This window comes from Emiliania huxleyi, assembly GCF_000372725.1.
Source record: "Emiliania huxleyi CCMP1516 unplaced genomic scaffold EMIHUscaffold_31, whole genome shotgun sequence".
NCBI classification, from domain to species: domain Eukaryota; phylum Haptophyta; order Isochrysidales; family Noelaerhabdaceae; genus Emiliania; species Emiliania huxleyi.
This window is the reverse complement of record NW_005199684.1, coordinates 688,928-705,269: the sequence shown is the minus strand read 5'-3', so window position 1 is coordinate 705,269 and position 16,342 is coordinate 688,928. Positions and strand designations below refer to the sequence as shown.

At 66.8% G+C, this 16,342-nt stretch overlaps 6 protein-coding genes across 6 annotated transcripts; 5 read left to right on the top strand and 1 right to left on the bottom strand.

Moving 5' to 3' along the window:
* Window positions 1–1,376: 1,376 nt before the first annotated feature.
* On the top strand, window positions 1,377–3,250 carry EMIHUDRAFT_207479 (hypothetical protein; the record flags this gene model as incomplete). The annotated part of the gene is made up of 2 exons (XM_005774667.1): window positions 1,377–1,448; window positions 2,210–3,250. The coding sequence occupies 2 exons, from the start codon at window positions 1,377–1,379 to the stop codon at window positions 3,248–3,250; spliced, it is 1,113 nt and encodes a 370-aa protein (XP_005774724.1).
* Window positions 3,251–4,028: 778 nt separating this feature from the next.
* Window positions 4,029–6,563, top strand: EMIHUDRAFT_207478 (hypothetical protein; the record flags this gene model as incomplete). The annotated part of the gene is made up of 5 exons (XM_005774666.1): window positions 4,029–4,063; window positions 4,740–5,277; window positions 5,734–5,911; window positions 6,374–6,496; window positions 6,541–6,563. The coding sequence occupies 5 exons, from the start codon at window positions 4,029–4,031 to the stop codon at window positions 6,561–6,563; spliced, it is 897 nt and encodes a 298-aa protein (XP_005774723.1).
* Window positions 6,564–6,801: 238 nt separating this feature from the next.
* EMIHUDRAFT_450754 (hypothetical protein) lies at window positions 6,802–8,175 on the top strand (the record flags this gene model as incomplete). The annotated part of the gene is made up of 5 exons (XM_005774665.1): window positions 6,802–7,107; window positions 7,180–7,305; window positions 7,376–7,486; window positions 7,841–8,046; window positions 8,145–8,175. The coding sequence occupies exons 1-5, from the start codon at window positions 6,868–6,870 to the stop codon at window positions 8,173–8,175; spliced, it is 714 nt and encodes a 237-aa protein (XP_005774722.1). The 5' UTR covers window positions 6,802–6,867.
* Window positions 8,176–9,077: 902 nt separating this feature from the next.
* EMIHUDRAFT_65124 (hypothetical protein) lies at window positions 9,078–10,337 on the top strand (the record flags this gene model as incomplete). Its single annotated transcript, XM_005774664.1, has 1 exon — window positions 9,078–10,337. A coding segment is annotated over one exon (1,260 nt), but the record flags the coding sequence as incomplete, so codon positions are not given.
* Window positions 10,338–11,213: 876 nt separating this feature from the next.
* On the top strand, window positions 11,214–11,780 carry EMIHUDRAFT_56363 (hypothetical protein; the record flags this gene model as incomplete). Its single annotated transcript, XM_005774663.1, has 1 exon — window positions 11,214–11,780. A coding segment is annotated over one exon (567 nt), but the record flags the coding sequence as incomplete, so codon positions are not given.
* Window positions 11,781–12,984: 1,204 nt separating this feature from the next.
* On the bottom strand, window positions 12,985–16,218 carry EMIHUDRAFT_450753 (pentapeptide repeat protein; the record flags this gene model as incomplete). The annotated part of the gene is made up of 9 exons (XM_005774662.1): window positions 12,985–13,035; window positions 13,242–13,551; window positions 13,745–13,848; window positions 13,938–13,967; window positions 14,103–14,368; window positions 14,467–14,964; window positions 15,175–15,352; window positions 15,842–15,985; window positions 16,033–16,218. 9 exons carry the CDS (start codon window positions 16,216–16,218, stop codon window positions 12,985–12,987), a joined length of 1,767 nt encoding a protein of 588 aa, XP_005774719.1.
* Window positions 16,219–16,342: the final 124 nt, after the last annotated feature.

Genomic DNA, 16,342 nt, shown 5'->3' with positions numbered 1-16,342 from the left:
GAGGAGCGTGGCGGCGCTCTCTGGCATCGCCACGCCAGCCCGCCCCTCGATGTACACGTCGCAGCTCGCGAGGGAGCCCCCGACCACCGCGAGGAGCAGCCGCTTTCGCGTCTCGTCGCCGTGCGCGATGTTGACACTCACCCCGAAGCCGAGGGCCGAGGTGAGGTGGTTCTCGTCGCCCGCGCCGCCAAGGTAGCGCGGCGCCTCGCACCACGAGCCGCAGGAGAAGCACGTGCTCGACTGCTGGCTCACCACGACCACTCCGCCGCTCGGCTGCCGCTCCTCGCGCATGGCATGAACGGCGCCGCGCGCCTCCGCGAGCACGTCGGAGGAGCAGGGAGACGGCACGGTGATGTGCCCCGGTGCGACAGCCAACGGGATGGTGGTGCTCGCGGACGCGTCCGGCGTCCATGTGAAACCCGCGCCACGCCAGGAGCCGAGACCGCGCTGCAGACACCGGTCAAAGGAGGGTGGCGCCAGCACGGCGTTGACGCGCGCTCCGAAGCAGCAGAGGAGGAGCGTGCGGCGCATTCCTGCCCCGCAAAAACGTGGACAGATGCGTCTGCGGCTCAAAAAGATTTCAACTCGAACTGCACCATTTCTGTTTTCTTTCTTTCTTTCTTCACTGGTTACTTTCGGGTTGTTTAAACTTACTATGTATGTAGCTCTTACGAACATTCCCGAAGGAGGACTGGATGAGAGGAAGGAGCGACTCCGCAGGGTTTCTCGGGGTTAGTGCACCACTAACCGCCGAAGCGCACGCGCACTACCTGGGTCGGGCTCATACTAGCACCCCTTTTTGCGAGATAACTAAGGTTTACGTAGCGCGCATCGTACCATCCACGCGCCCGGCGCCGCGGTTCCAGTTTTGCCACAAGGTCTTGACTCACCGGGTTTCCATATTTGCAATCCAACTTAGGCGTGACACTTGCGCTAGGGGCCCGGCAACCGCGCACGATCGAGTCGATACAATCTAGCTAGGACTGTTTATGCTGCCTGACAAGGGCGACTTGGACTGCGCGCGGAGGCGCTGCTTCGCGAGGCATTGGAGGCGAGCCGAGAGACGCTCGGCGACCACCAGCATCCAGACACGCCGTCTCAATCGACAGCCTTGGCGGGCTGCTGCGCGACAAGGGCGCTCGGCGCGGAGGCGCTGTTATCGGGAGGATCTCGAGACGAGCCGAGAGAAGCTCGGCGACCGGCACCCGGACACGCTCGTCTCGATCTGCTGTCTCGGCCATCTCAGGCGACGCCCAGAGTCCGTCACCTGAAACGTGTTTCGTTTTGTGGGAAAATAAATCCCTTCGCAAACGCTCGAGGGCGCGTGGCGCTCCAATGCTTCCGTCCATGCTTTTCCGTCCATGTCTTTTCCGTCCATGTCGCCGGGCGTCGCCGGCGCCGATCGCACTGTCGAGGTCTTTACGCGTCAGAACCTCTACGCCAAGGCCGTGCGCAGCCTTCTTCGGAGAGAGATTTATACCAAACAACTCTAACACTTACACATGATCGTTGATTGATTGAGTTACTTGTTGTTTTCTTCGGCCTCGTCCTCTCACCCGACATCATTTGGCTAACCACCATACAGTCATCGCCACAGAGACGTTTGTTTTCTTTTTGTGTGTGCCTTCAAGCAAAAAAACGTCCCCGGGCACAGCACTGACAGATCTAGATACCAGAGCTTGGCAACCTTAGTGGCCGCAGGCCACACGCCCGTAGGGCGTGAACTAGTCGCGCGGATAAGGTCGTACTTGCATGTATGTACGTCCCTGTTTTGACAGTACGTACGTAGTGTCGAAGTACGTCCGTGGTTGAGCTGAGGCGCACGTACGCGAGGGTCGCTAGCGTGTCGTCAGCAAGGGCGTGTGGGCTGGGGGCATTTCCGCCCACGTTCTTGCGATACGTACTTGATTTCACGGTCTGTCACGGTCGTGAAAGCAAGGTTGCCAAGCTCTGGCTAGCTAGATACAAGCTGCGCGACCGGCAACCGAACAGCGTCTCGCGACCCAGCCAAACCGAGTGATTCACGCGCCGAGGAGAAGAGGTGGCTCGCGGCGCGGCCTTGTCCGCCGCCGCCTGCCGCTGCGCGGCCTCGTCCGCCGCTGCCTGCCTCGCCGCCGCCGCCGCCGCCACGTGCCTCACCGGCGCGGCGGCGGCGCCCGCCCGCTTCTTCGCGAGCGCCTTCTCGTCGCTCACGGCGGGTCCGCTGCAGGTCACCGCCGCGGCCGCCGCCCTGGCCGTCGATTCGCACATCGCCGAGGAGGCGGGGAACCCTGGCAACGGCCGCATGAACAAAGTCATCTGGACACTGTGGGAGGAGGACAACAGCTTGTGGCATCGGTGGTTTCCCCCTTTCAGAACAAAGGAGCTCCCTTACGTTGTGCGTCGAGCACATCAAAGCTGGCGACAGCACAATCCGTCGTGGAACTTCACCGTGCTCAGTGGTGCTACAGTGGGGCGGTACATGGATGCATCAAAGTTGAAGTCCACAATGACAATCCAAGCCAAGAGCGACATGATCCGACTTAATCTTCTCAACAACCACGGTGGTGTGTGGGTGGACTCAACAATGCTATGCATGATGCCACTTGACAGCTGGATTTGGAGTTACCTGACCACGCGCGATTACTTCATGTTCGGCCAAAGCCTCTGCTCGTGGTTCATCGTGAGCAAGCCACACTCTCAGCTCATCTCACGGTGGGTCACGCAGGCAGATCTGTATTGGGCGAATCGCACAACCCCGAGTGGCGCGGTGGGGCACAAACAGGACTACTTTTGGATGGACGGTACTTTGATCGATTACATGATACGTCATCCCAAATTCAGGGAGCGCCTCGAGTCGCGCCCTTCGCTGCCGTGTGGCGGTGAATGCTCACCGCACATGGTTTTTAGTGGTTCGCATTGCAGCGAAGACTATCCCCAAAAGAAGCTCTCGCCGATGGTGAGCAGATGCATCAAACTGGGCACACTGCCACCTGCAGTCAAGCTGACGTACAAAAGAGGCTGCGGCAAGGCGGCGGTTACTGAGGCGAGTCAAGGCACCAATGCTTATGAGCTCATCGAGGCTTCCTTTTCGCGACGAGGAAATTTCTCTTCCTATCACTTGTCATATCACATGTCAGGCCAGGTCACGGGAGCGTCGGGACGGGGAGGGAGGGGGGTCGATTCGCGGCATTGGGGGCGAGGCGAGAGACGCTCGGCGACCGACCGGCATCCGAGCATGCTCGAGCCAACCCAGAGAGGAAATTCGTAAGTGCCAGTGTGTGTGTGTGCGCGCGCCAGTCCAATGGCGGATCTCTCTAAAGGAAGGAAGCAATGCCAAACCCAAGGGAGGGAGGGGAGAAAACTGCATTTCGTTTTTCTTTTCGTTCGCACAAGCCACAACACTGGCGCGACTGGGCGACACGGAGCGCGCAATCGTCACGGGCGTCCGCACCCATTGTCGCGCACGCCGTCAAGATGATTTTAGGGAGAAGGAGTGTGGTGCTAGCCGCCTCCCATGTTATTGCCCTCGGGCGTCTGACTCTCCCCTTTTGTCTCGCTCGTGCAGAGTCTCTCGCCCGCGCCCGTGCACTCTCATCGCTCTCTCGGCTCTCGCCAACTCTCGCGAACTTCATGCCACCTCGCGGTCGTCCCCCGCTCGCCGATCTTGAGCACTTGAGCACTGGATAGGGTCGATTCCGCATGGTACCTGCATGGTACGGGACCCCTCGATCGTCTCGCCCTCCCTCGCTGGTGTGCTCATGGGGGGGGTCATAACAAACACGGTACACAGGATCGCCGATCTCTCTAAAGAAACAAAGCAAGCAACGCACACCCAAGATTCGTTCTTCAAGGGGGAATAAGTCGTGGACTGGCACAACACGGCAAAAGAAACTTACACACCGAACTTACACCACCGCGGGCTGAAGGGAGATCTGCCAGATGTGCTCGCAGTGGAAATTGCCCGCAAACTAGCAGCGAGTGCAGAGCCCCTCGCCGCCATACGCGTTGCGGTGCACTTGCAGCGACGCCTACGCATTGCTGGAAAGATGGTGGCCATGCATCTGTCGGCTGCCACACGATCGTGCAGAGTATGACCCCCGGTTTTTCGGACCGGACCAGAATGGCCAGAATAGGAGGGCGTGAATATCCTGCGCCTTGCTTGAGCACGGCCCTCTCGGTATGCTCACGCAGCAGTAAGCTCGCGACGCTCGAGGCGAGCTTCTGCAGCAGTAGGCTCGCGGCGCTTGCGTCGAGCTCCTTCCTGTGCCGCTGCGGCCCTGAACAGACAGCTCAACTAACTGTTCAATCAACTGTAACCATCCGTCAGCGGTCTCTCTCCCCAACCGAGCCTGCAAAGGCAAAACAAACAGTAGCACCCGCAAGAAACAAGGAAAAGAAAGAAAGAAAACAGACAACCCAAGGGAGTCCTCGAGAAGGAGGGCGTTTCTTGATTTGAGGCTGCCCGGCGCGAAGAAGCACAGCCTCACACCATGTCGTCGTGGCTGTCCGCCAAGGCGGCCGCTGCGGCTGCGGCGGTCGAGGCCTCTGCCAAGGAGGGGCTCGACCGCGCGCAGGCTGCCGCCCAAGCCGCACAGGCAAAGGCGGCCGCTGCGGCAGCCGACGTTGCAGCGGGGACAGCCGCGGCAGCAGCTGCGGCCGACGCTGCGGCGAGCGGCGCCAAGGAGGTGGCCTCTCCCGCGCTACTCATGCGGTCGCTGACCGGGACTGTGAGCGAGGCGGCGTCACCGGCGCTGAAGGACGGCGGCGCTGACAGGCGAGGTAGCTGCGGAGCGCGCTCGCACGGCTGCCGCTGAGGAGCGCGCAGCAGCGGCACAGGCGGAGGCGGAGGCGCGGCGAGAGTGGGGCCTGCAGGAGGCGGAGCTGAAGCAGGCGATGTCGGTCCTCAGTGAGGAGAACTCGCAGCTGGAGGCCAAGCTCGCGCGCGAGCAGGAGAAGCTGTCCAAGGCGAGGGAGGCGAAGAAGAAGGCCGAGGCCGAGGCTGGAGAGATCAAGGAGGGCTGGCGGGCAGAGGCGGAAACGGTCGCAGAGGTGACGGCAGAGCTCGAGGCGAGTCGTGCGGCGGCGAGCGAGGCGCAAGCGGCGGCCGAGGCGGCGCAGCAATCGCTCGCCGCTGCCAGCGCCGAGGCTGCGGCGGGCAAGGCTGAGGTGGAGCGGCTGGCGGGTGAGCTTGCGGCGGCGACGGCCGGTGCTGCCGCTGCGCGTGAGGGCGCATCGATGGCGACGGCTGAAGCCGCCGCTGCGCGTGAGGGTGCATCGGCGGCTGCCGCCGCAGAGGTAGCTGCGGAGCGCGCGCGCGCCGACGCCGCAGAGGAGCGCGCAGCGGCGGTGGAGGCGGAGGCGGAGGCATCTGCTGCGGCGGCGGCGGCGGAGCTGGCGGAGGCGCGGCAGGCGGCGGCCGAGGCAGCGGCGGCTGCCAAGACAGCGGCGGCCGCTGCGGCGGCGGACGTGTCGGCCAAGCTCGAGGCTGCGGCAGCCGAGGCAGCCGCGGCTCTCGAGTCCGCGGCAGCAAGTGCAACCGAGGCGGCTGCTGCTCGGGAGGAGGCGGCGGCGGCGCTAGCCGCAGAGGTAGCTGCGGAGCGCGCGCGCGCCGACGCCGCGGAGGAGCGCGCAGCGGAGGCGGAGGCGGAGGCAGCGTCTGCGGCGGCAGGCGGCACTGCGGCAGCGGCCGCTGCGGCAGCCGCCGCGGAGACAGCGGCGGAGCTCGAGGCGAGTCGTGCGGCGGCGAGCGAGGCGCATGCGGCGGCCGAGGCGGCGCAGCAATCGCTCGCCGCTGCCAGCGCCGAGGCTGCGGCGGGCAAGGCTGAGGTGGAGCGGCTGGCGGGTGAGCTTGCGGCGGCGACGGCCGGTGCTGCCGCTGCGCGTGAGGGCGCATCGATGGCGACGGCTGAAGCCGCCGCTGCGCGTGAGGGTGCATCGGCGGCTGCCGCCGCAGAGGTAGCTGCGGAGCGCGCGCGCGCCGACGCCGCAGAGGAGCGCGCAGCGGCGGTGGAGGCGGAGGCGGAGGCATCTGCTGCGGCGGCGGCGGCGGAGCTGGCGGAGGCGCGGCAGGCGGCGGCCGAGGCAGCGGCGGCTGCCAAGACAGCGGCGGCCGCTGCGGCGGCGGACGTGTCGGCCAAGCTCGAGGCTGCGGCAGCCGAGGCAGCCGCGGCTCTCGAGTCCGCGGCAGCAAGTGCAACCGAGGCGGCTGCTGCTCGGGAGGAGGCGGCGGCGGCGCTAGCCGCAGAGGTAGCTGCGGAGCGCGCGCGCGCCGACGCCGCGGAGGAGCGCGCAGCGGCGGCGGAGGCGGAGGCGGAGGCAGCGTCTGCGGCGGCAGGCGGCACTGCGGCAGCGGCCGCTGCGGCAGCCACAGCCGCCGCGGAGACAGCGGCAGAGCTCGAGGCGAGTCGTGCGGCGGCGAGCGAGGCGCATGCGGCGGCCGAGGCGGCGCAGCAATCGCTCGCCGCTGCCAGCGCCGAGGCTGCGGCGGGCAAGGCTGAGGTGGAGCGGCTGGCGGGTGAGCTTGCGGCGGCGACGGCTGATGCTGCCGCTGAGCGTGAGGGCGCATCGACGGCGACGGCTGAAGCCGCCGCTGCGCGTGAGGGTGCATCGGCGGCTGCCGCCGCAGAGGTAGCTGCGGAGCGCGCGCGCGCCGACGCCGCAGAGGAGCGCGCAGCGGCAGTGGAGGCGGAGGCGGAGGCAGCCGCTGCGGCGGCGGCGGCGGCGGAGCTCGAGATTGTGTCGGCTGAGACTGCGGCGGGCAGGGCTGAGGCGGAGCGGCTTAGTGGCGAGCTCGCGGCCGCGGTGGCGGAGGCGGCCGCAGCACGGGAGAGTGCGGCCGTTGGGGCGGCCGAGGCCGCGGCGGCCCGCGCAGAGTTGCAGCAAGAGATGGAGCGGGTGGTCGCCGAACTCGAAGCAGCGCGCTCCGGTGGCGCGGCTGTCGATGTCGAGGCGCTGCGAGAGGAGCTGCGGGCCGCGAAGGCGGCTTCGGACGACCTGGTGGCGACGCTGGAGGGCGCCGAGGAGGAGAAGTGCCAGGCCGAGGCTCAGATGACACGCGCGCAGGCCGAGGCCGCTTCGCTGCGGGAGAAGCTGCTGCTGGCGTCGCAGCTCGCACGCGACGCCGAGGCAACGAGCGGGGGCGGCAGAGCGTGACACGCCCAGACCGCGTCCATCACCCGTCCACGACATGTCCCATAGGCCACAAAGGAGGGCGCGGTTCGCGACGCTTTGCAAAGACGCGAGGGCGAGGCGGAGGAGGAGCAGCGCGCTGCGGTGGAGAGCGCGGTGGCGCGGGCTTTGGAGGAGGCGGGCGCTCGTTTGCAGGCCGCCCTCGAACCGTTCGGTGCCACTCAACGCACCAAACGCCGCCATCACCCCAGATTGCTGCGACCAGGAACGGGACGCCGGCGTCGCTGCGGCGGAGATGCGGGCCGCCGCGGCCGAGGCTGCGCTCTCTGAGGCGCGCTCCGCGCCCGCCGGGGACCCGTTCCTCACCTCTGCCAAGGTCTTGGAGGTGGCGGTGGCGGAGGCGAGGGCGGCGGCGAGGGCAGAGGCGCTGGCGCACCTCGACGAGGCGGTGGAGGCGGCTGTGGCGCGTGCGACCGAGGCGGGTTCGGTGGATGCGCGGGACAGCATCCGCGCTCTGACCGACTCGTCGGAGGAGGTGGCGGCGCTCGGCGAGGGCGACGAGGGCGGGCGCATCTACTTCTCGGGGCTGCCAGATTTTGCGGAGGAGGCGGCGGCAGGAAAGGAGGGGGGAGCGGCAGCAGCGGCCACTGCGGGCGTGTGGCGGCTGCTACCTGGCGAGTCGGCCGATGCGGCGGTGGCGCGGCTATGCGTGCGCGGCGCGAGCCTCGAGGCTCGCATAGCGAGCGCGGTCGATGCGCGGCGGCGGTGGGGCCTTCGCGAGGCGGAGTTGGTGCTGCGCATAGAGACGCTGGACGAGCTGTTCCGACGGACAGAGACTGACGAGATCGCGGCGTGGCTGCCGACCTCGGCGTCGCAGTTCCGGTCGCTGCTCCAGCAGGTGGGTCAGGAGGCGAGTCAGACGTACCGCGATTGGAGGTCGTTGTGCAGGCGGCGCGGACGCTTATGGCTGTGTACAGGTGACAGAGGTTTCTTGTTTTGATTGTGAATCATTCTGTGTGGTACCCCACACACAGACCAACATACGGGACTAAGTTTTGTGACTAAGACTGGCAGTACGTACTGGGATGTGGGAAACTGGCAGGTGTGCGCGCTCGACGTCCACGAGGGGGCCTCCACAAGAGACCTCAGAGCGTAAGACACCTGTGCAGCGCAGAGCAAGTAAACAGCTGGGAAGACCCCGAGCTCATATGGCGGCCGCAGGATAGATAGGCGCCTAGGCGTCACGTGATCCTCTCTCCCCTCTCCTGTGCGCCATCAGCGTCACGAGCCTAGGCTGAGACTGAGAGATATCAGTCTCAGCTTGAACAACATATTCGGAGTGGGCAGGTCCCCTTCTCAATGAAGCTGTTTGCGGAGTACGCAGAGGCCACCGCGGTGAGTTCGAGGAGCTGTTCGATGTGGACGCGGAGGGCGGCATCCAGCCGAAGGACCTGCCGTGAAGTTCACCGAGACGCTGTGGCTTTGCCGTGCGGCCGACGAGGCCAGGAGCTGTGAGGCGAACAAATTCAAGCACGTCGATCGGCTGGAGTGCACACCTCTGAGTGGTATGGTGTATTGTTGGCAAGAGTGGGCCAATCTAATGCGAGCCGCGCGTGGACGCTTCAGTATTTCACCACATCATTGTGGGGTCCCTTACCAAAAGAGACCCTCTCAAGTGCTCAATCAACCCAAGTTAGCGAGACGGTGGAGAGGGGGGACGACACTGCTTCAGCAGCGTGCACCTCGATCCTGTACCGTGTTTGTTATGAAGCCCCGCCCCCCCCCTCCCCCCTTGAGCATACCAGCGAGGGAGGGCGAGACGATGCGGGCGGACGATCGGGCATGTGCTCAAGTTAAAAAAGTTTCGCTGGATGACGAGCGCGGCCGTCCTCAAATCCCGCGCATTGCAAGAGACCGCGGCCGGGCTCCCATCCGTTCCGACGACCGCGGCTCCTTGTAGGCCCGCCATGGAGTCGTGCGACAGCGCCTGCGAGGGCATCGAAGACTCGGACACCGGTTTCATGGTCATGGCGACCACGTTTGTGATGCTACAGACGCCGGCGCTCGGGTTGTGCCAGGCCGGCCTGATCCGGCGCAAGAATGCGCTGTCGATGCTCATGCAAGTGCTTACCGGCTTTGTGATTGGGTCCATGCTCTGGTTCAGCATCGGGTTCTCCCTCGTCTTTGGCCCCTCGGCCGGCGCACTGGGCCTCATTGGCACGCTCCGGCACGTTGGCTTTGCGGGCCTCTCAACAGAGTGCTGCTACCCACTCGCGACGACCATCCCCAGCTACCTCTTCGCGTCCTTCCAGATGATGTTCGCTGTCATGACGCCGGTCATTGTCACGGGCGCGTGGGCCGAGCGGATGGACTTCAACGCCTTTCTCGTTTTTGCAGCTGCGTGGCCCTTCCTAGTCTACTACCCTCTTGCGCATTGGGTGTGGAACCCGGCGGGCTGGCTCGCGGTGCACGGCGCTGTGGACTTTGCTGGCGGCATCACCATTCATACGGCCACCGGGACGGCAGCTCTCGCCGTCTCCCTCGTACTGCAAGGGCGCTCCAAGGACACGGGAGAGCACAGCGAGCAGGCGGGCGGGCGGCACAACATTCCTCTCGCTGTTCTCGGCGGGGTGCTGATTTGGGGCGGTTGGTACTCCTTCAACGGCGGATCCGCCTACAAGGCCAACGGACAGACCGCACTCGCGGTCCTCAACACGCACATGGCCGCGTGCGCCTCCAGCTGCGCGTGGCTCGCTCTCGCTTTTGCCCGCGATCGCCACTGGCACCTCACCGAAATCATGAATGGCGCGTTTGCGGGGCTGGCGGCGGTCACGCCGGGTAGCGGCTTCATGTCTCCCCGCGCGGCCTGCCTCGTTGGGCTAGCTGGCGGGTGCGTGTCGTACGGTTGGTGCGCGCACATCAAGCCGCGGCTTGGAATCGACGACGCACTCGATGTGTGCGCCCTGCAGGGCATGCCTGGCATCGTGGGCTCGCTCGCGGTGGGACTGGTCGCCGCGCCGCCGTATGCGCCGCACGTGGGACTATTGCACGGTGGGGGCGGGGCGTTGCTGTCGGCACAGGCAGTTGCTCTCGCTTGTGCCGTCTCGTGGGCCTTTGGCTGGACGTGGCTGCTCATGCACGTCATGCGCCGCACAGTCGGCATCGACACCACGGTGGACGAGGAGGAGCAGGGGCTTGATATTGTGCAGATTGGCGAGCAGGCTTACGACGACACGCTGCCCCTTCTCCTCGACCTCGGCTCGCAGGTACTCACCGCCAAACTCTGCGACGCCTGCCGCGACGGCAACCTCCCCAAGGTGCAGCAGCTGGTCAAGGAGGGAGCGCCTCCCACCGCTGCCGACTACGACCTGCGGACGCCGCTTCACCTCGCAGCGAGCGAGGGATGGCTCGAGATCGCCTCGTGGCTCATCACATACCACCGCGCCGACGTCAACTGTAGCGATCGCTTCGGCAACACACCGCTGTCGGACGCGATTCGTCGCAATCACACCAAACTCGCCGGCTGGCTCAAGGCTCACGGCGCGCTCGAGAGCACGTTCGGCATCGACGGGGACATGATTCGTGCGGCGGCCGACGGCAACACCGAGGAGGTTCGCTGGCGGATTGAAAGCGCCGCGCGGCGGCGGCACGGTGGAGCGATAGTGGGGAAGGACGATCCTGACTCGGTGACGGCGGCAAACTACGATTATCGGACTCCGCTGCACGTCGCCGCCTGCGAGGGGCACGTCGAGGTCGTGCGGCTTCTGCTAGAGAATGGCGCGCGGCCCGAGGCGCGCGATCGCTGGAAGCGCACGGCCTACCAAGAGGCAAAGCGTATGGGATACGAAGGATGTGCAAAGCTCATCGAGTACAAGTGGGCCGCGATGCCGCCGTCGCTCGGGCAGCGTGGGCGACAGCTGGGCAATGCAGTCTTGCAGAACGACGATGGAGCGCCCGCGCCGCGGCTTGGTGGGCGGCAGGGGCGTGGAAAGCGCTTGCCAACGTCGATGGCCGCCTTGACCGCACCGTTGATGGGCACAGATCCACCTGAGACTCGCCGAAGCCGTCCTCAGAGCTTCGGCCACCATCCGGCTTTCTCGGCGGGAGCACGGTTGCTCATTGAGTCGGCGGCACTCGGCGACGTGGCCTCGGTGTCGCAGTCCCTAGCCAAGGGCGTTGATCCAAACGTTGGAGACTACGACGGGAGGACGGCGCTGCACGTTGCCACCACCCTCGGCCAGATGCGCGTGGTGGAGGCGCTGCTGCGATCGCCCACCGCACTCGTCGATGTCTTTGACCGGTGGGGCAAGACACCGCTGCAGGACGCGTCGGAGAATGGACACGAGGCTGTGGCGACGTTCCTCCGGGCGCACGGCGCCACCGTCAAGAGCGCAAAGGCGGCGAAGTTTCTCTGCACGGCGGCAGCTGCGGGCAACATCGACCGCCTGGTGCGGCTCCTGGCCGAGGGGAGCGATATCAACGTGTCGGACTACGACGGGCGGACCGCACTCCATCTCGCCGCCTCGGAAGGGCACGCCCCGGCTGTTCGCTGGCTACTGTTGCACGGCGCCAACGCCAAAGCCCTCGATCGGTTCGGCGGCTCGCCTCTGGACGACTCATATCGCGAGGACCGGCACGAGGTGCGCCAAATCCTCCAACAAAGCTCGGCGCACACCGCTGGCCGCGCCTCCATCGCCAGTGTTGCACCACAGCAGCAGGCTGAAGAGGCCCCAGTGGTCCGTTCAGCCTCGGCACCGCTGCCACCGCAGCTGCCGCCCCCGGATGAGTCACCGCCCGTCCCCGTCAGTACGACCCCACGTCATGTCGAATAGTTCTTGAACAATAGCAGCAAAATATCGTTGGTGTGGGGCGAGTGTGTGTGTACGTGATAGAGGCGAGAGAGCAGAGAAATAGAGGCCCCCCTCTCCCGCGGCGGTTGCGCCCTGACGCCCCCCCTCCCTCCGGCGCTCCTCGCCGGCCACGGGCCTCGCTCCGCATACGGCTATAGAGCCGTACTGACGTAGCTCGTAGGGCATATTACGTGGCTGGGTTCACAGCGTTTGTAGGAAATGACGGGACACTTGACGGTCGCGGTCTTCCGACTCGCGCCTCCGCCGCACTGGCACTATTGTAGCCCTGGCCGGTGCGCGTGCGGAGTTGAAGTTCCGGAGTGAAAATTCGAACGCGTTCTCTCACGGTGACCAAAAAAAGTCCACCTCAGAGGCACCTCCGGAGGCAGGCCGCCGCACGCCGGCGACACAGCTCCAGCTGTCGAACTGACCCGCAGCTCCTCTCAGAGCGGGAACTGTGACGAAAGTTGACTGAGGCGGTTGTCAGGAATCATCATATGGATCACATGATGGCTCTCTCATGACGGGAGACCGCCCGACCACTCCTGGGTGGCACTGCCACCGGTGTCGCTCGACGTCCTGTCGACAGCGTGCCGACAGCGACACAGACCATGTGGGACGCGTCGAGTATCGACCTCTACTGCTTACCCAGCCTTCGAGTGTATCCTGGCCGTGGTCCCACACCCACTGGTGTCCATCTCAGAGACCGCAGGAGGTCATGAGGGTCGATGGGAGTGCCAACCCCACAATGAAACGCCCAGCCCAGTAGAGTACTTTGTGCGCCATACAGTGTATGTGCGGTTTGGCGCGCATAGAGTTGCGCATGTGGAACGTGGAACCATGGTGCTTCAGGCTTCAGTGTGCCGAGAGGTGAAGGAGCACAGTTATGCTCGCTCGTGGCGTTCAATCGGAGAGGCGTGACGACTACGCTTAGATTTTTCTTTTTTGACGTTTGCTTCTCCCCCCAAATAATGCCACGCCCTGAGCCGTATGCGAGCCGGACCTCTGAGCCGTTTTCCCGAAATCACAGCCGCCGGTGGGGCCTCAACGGCCTGCTTTCGCCTTCGGCGGACTCCTCGGTGCACTCGGCGGCGGAGAGGGCGATGGGATCGGCGGTGGCGAAGCTATCGGCTGCGGGGGCGGCGGCCGCGGCTGCGGGGGCGGCGGCGGCGCTGGAGGCGGGCGCGGCGGATCAGGGGGCGGCGGAAGGGCCGGTGGCGGAGAGCTGGGAGGGGAGGGCGGCGGCGGCGAAGGCGGTGAAGGCGGCGGCGGAGCAGGGACCATCCCCGGCGGGAAGGGCGGGGGGACAGCCCACGAGTTGGGCTGAACGCTCGACCAGCAGGAGTGGCCGCCGCCGGCGCAGAGCCCCACCGGAGTGCCGTGGAGAAGCAGCAGGTCCATCGCCTTGGTGCCCGTCGCGCGCGTGAAGTCGGCGCCCTCGACGTTGCAGTGGTCGAACTGCGCGCCCGGCAAGCTCGCGCCGAGGAAGGACGCCTCCTGCAAGTCGGTGGCGAGGAAGGCGGCGTTGGTCAGGTCCGCGCCGACGAACTTTGTGCCTCGCATGTTGGCGACCCCGCCCGGGTCGACGGTCCTGCGCGCACGTCGCCGGGCGCGCGATGAGCTGTGCTGGCATGGGGGCGTCCAGCTAGGTTCCAGCGGAGCTAGGGTGGCGCTCCGTGCACTGGAGAGGTGGGAGCATGTTCTAGGCATGGATGGCTCTGTGGGTCCCGGGCTTGTGGGCTTGTGACGGCCGTCTCTCGTGTCTGCCTTCCCCCCCCCCCCACCCTTCGGGCGCGTCTTGGTTGAACACAAATTCCGACTCCTCAAACCGCCCGTAGCTGAAGTCGGCGCCCGACGCGCCGCTTAAGCTGCTCGGCCCTGGGTGCTCCTGCGGCCCGGCAGGGGAGAGAGGTGTGGGAGCGAAAGCGCACTGTAGACGGTGCGGGCGGGTGGTGCATGGCTGGTGGCGGCGCGCGCCCAAAGAAATTCGACGAGCGAGAGCAATGCCTACGCCCAAGCATCGAGCCGTAAGACTCGAGCCCCCACCGCCCATCTCTCTCTTCGCGGAGCCGTCGCATTCTCGCGTTGCCCCATACACCACCACCCCGACCCCGTCTACTCCCGGCCCCACGTCCTTCAGACCTGGCTGAAGCTGGCGCCCTCGAGAGAGCTGTCGACGAAGCTGACAGTGCTGAGGGCGGCGCCGCTGAGCCGCGCGTGGTCGAATCTGCAGCGGATCGCCTCGACGTGGCCCAGCGCGGCGGTGGCTTCGCCACGGTCGATTCGCGGCGGCGTGCGAGGAAGGGAGGTCGCCTCGGTGGCGGTGAGGTCGAGGTCGAGCGGCGCGGTGTCGAAGGTTGCGCCGCGCAGGGAGGTGTCCGAGATGGAGACGCGCAGCATCCGCGCGCCTGGGGGGGGAGGGGGGGGGCAGACCACGGACGCGGCCGTTGGCCTGGGGACGGGCCGGCTCTCTGCGTGGGACGGAGAGACGAGCGGCGAGCTGCACCGCTTAGCTCGACGCCCTCGAAGTTGCAGCTGGCCAGGCCGACGTCGGTCATCATGGTGCCGGCGAGCAGCGTCGTCGGCGAGGCGACGGCGCCAATCAGCTCCGTGTGGTCGAGTCGCGACGCGACGAGGCGCGTGCCGCGCAGCGACGGGCGCGTGAGCACGCACTTGCTCAGAAGGGCGCGGTGCAGGTTGGCAAAGTCGAGCACCACGTCCTGCGAGTCTTCGAAGCCCTCGAGGGTGGCGTCCGCGAGGCTCGCGCCAGTCAGGTTGGCGCGCGAGAGGTGGCCGATCACGCTGACCGTCGGGTTGACGCTCGCGCGCAGCTCCGCGCGGCTAAGGTCGACGAAAGTGAGGTCTGCCCGCTCAAAGGTGAAGTCCGTCGCGCGGACGCCCGCCATGTTTGCGCCGGTGAAGGTGGCTCCCTCGGCGTGCGTGTTGTGCAGCGTGGCGCCCTCGAGCTGGGCGCAGTCGAGCATCGTGCCGGTGAGGTCGACGCCTGAGGCGGTGGGAGGCGGTGGGCGGCGGTGGGAGGCGGTGGGAGGCGGCGGGCGGCGGGTGTGATCCGCCGAGAGGCTGCAGGGTGGGGGCGGGAGACGCTGAGTGCTCGGCTGGCGGCGAGTTGTGCGCTAGTGTGGCTCGAGCGCGCCGTCGAGGGTGGCGTGGCTGAGGTTGGCGCCGCGCAAATCAAGGTGCGCGAGCGAGGGACAGCCCGCAGCCAACACCTTGCTGCCCGGCCGCAGCGCCTGCATGCACGCCGCCTTGCCAAAGGCGATGCCAAGCGCCTGCCGCCTCGCCGCCGCCGCGTGGATCGCGTCTGCGTCGAGCAGCCGAATGCCGGAGCAGTGATGAGTGCTCAGGCCGGAGCCGATGGACATCCCTCGCGGCTGCTCAGGAGGCGAGGGTGGCGGCGACGGCGGCGGCGGCGGCGAGGGAGAGGGCGGCGGCGGCGGCGGCGGCGGCGGCGGCGACGGCTGCGGCGGCATCGCGGGCGGCTGCGGGGGCGGCGGCGAGGGCGGCGGCCGCTGGGGCGACGGCGAGGTCGGAGGGGGCAGCGACGGAGGCGGTGGGGAGGGCGGCGGCAGCGGCAGCGGCGAGGACGGTGGGGGCGGCGAGGGCGGCGCCGCAGGCGGAAACGGCGGTGGGGCGACCGACGGCGGCGGCTCTGGCGGCGGCAATAGCAGCCACCCCGCGGGCAGCCATGAGGTCAAAAAAGTGATAGGCGGCGGTGGCGGCGGGGGCGGCGGCGGCAGCGGCGGTGACGGCGGCGGCGGCGGCGGCGGCGACGGCGGCGGCGGCGGCGGCGGCGGCGGCGACGGCGGGGGCGGTGGCGGCGCTGACGGCCGCCGCCTCGTGCTGCCCTGCCTGCCAGACACCTGCTTGGTGTAGCACGACGCGTACTGCGAGCCTGGGAGCGGCACGGCGTGCTGCGCCACCGGGCCCATGTGCAGGGTGCAGCGCGTGGGTGCTGCGGATCTCGGGCCCTGATTGCGGGAGCTGTAGGCGACAAACTCGTACGCCTGCGCGACGCGGGCGGCAGTAGAGGCTGGGCGGAGCGCTGCAGTACTGCATCTAGCGCGATCTCCGGCTCGGGGTTGGAACGCGCCTGACACGCGTCGTCGATTAGACAGAGCTGCCGGCACTGCAGCTCGTCGATCCCCCAGATCTGGTTGGCGCGGGCTCTGTTGCTGGAGCCCTTTTTGCGGACACAGCCGCCCTGCCGGCCGCCGGATAGGCTCCAGGTCAGCAGCATATGGGGAGGGCGCGGCGGGGGGGGAGGGCGTTCTCACAGAGGCGCCGTATCCCCAAGAAAAATAAAAGGCGTAAACGGGAACGTCCTTTGGACCCTGTCCTCCTCCCCCATCCCTCGTTTGGGT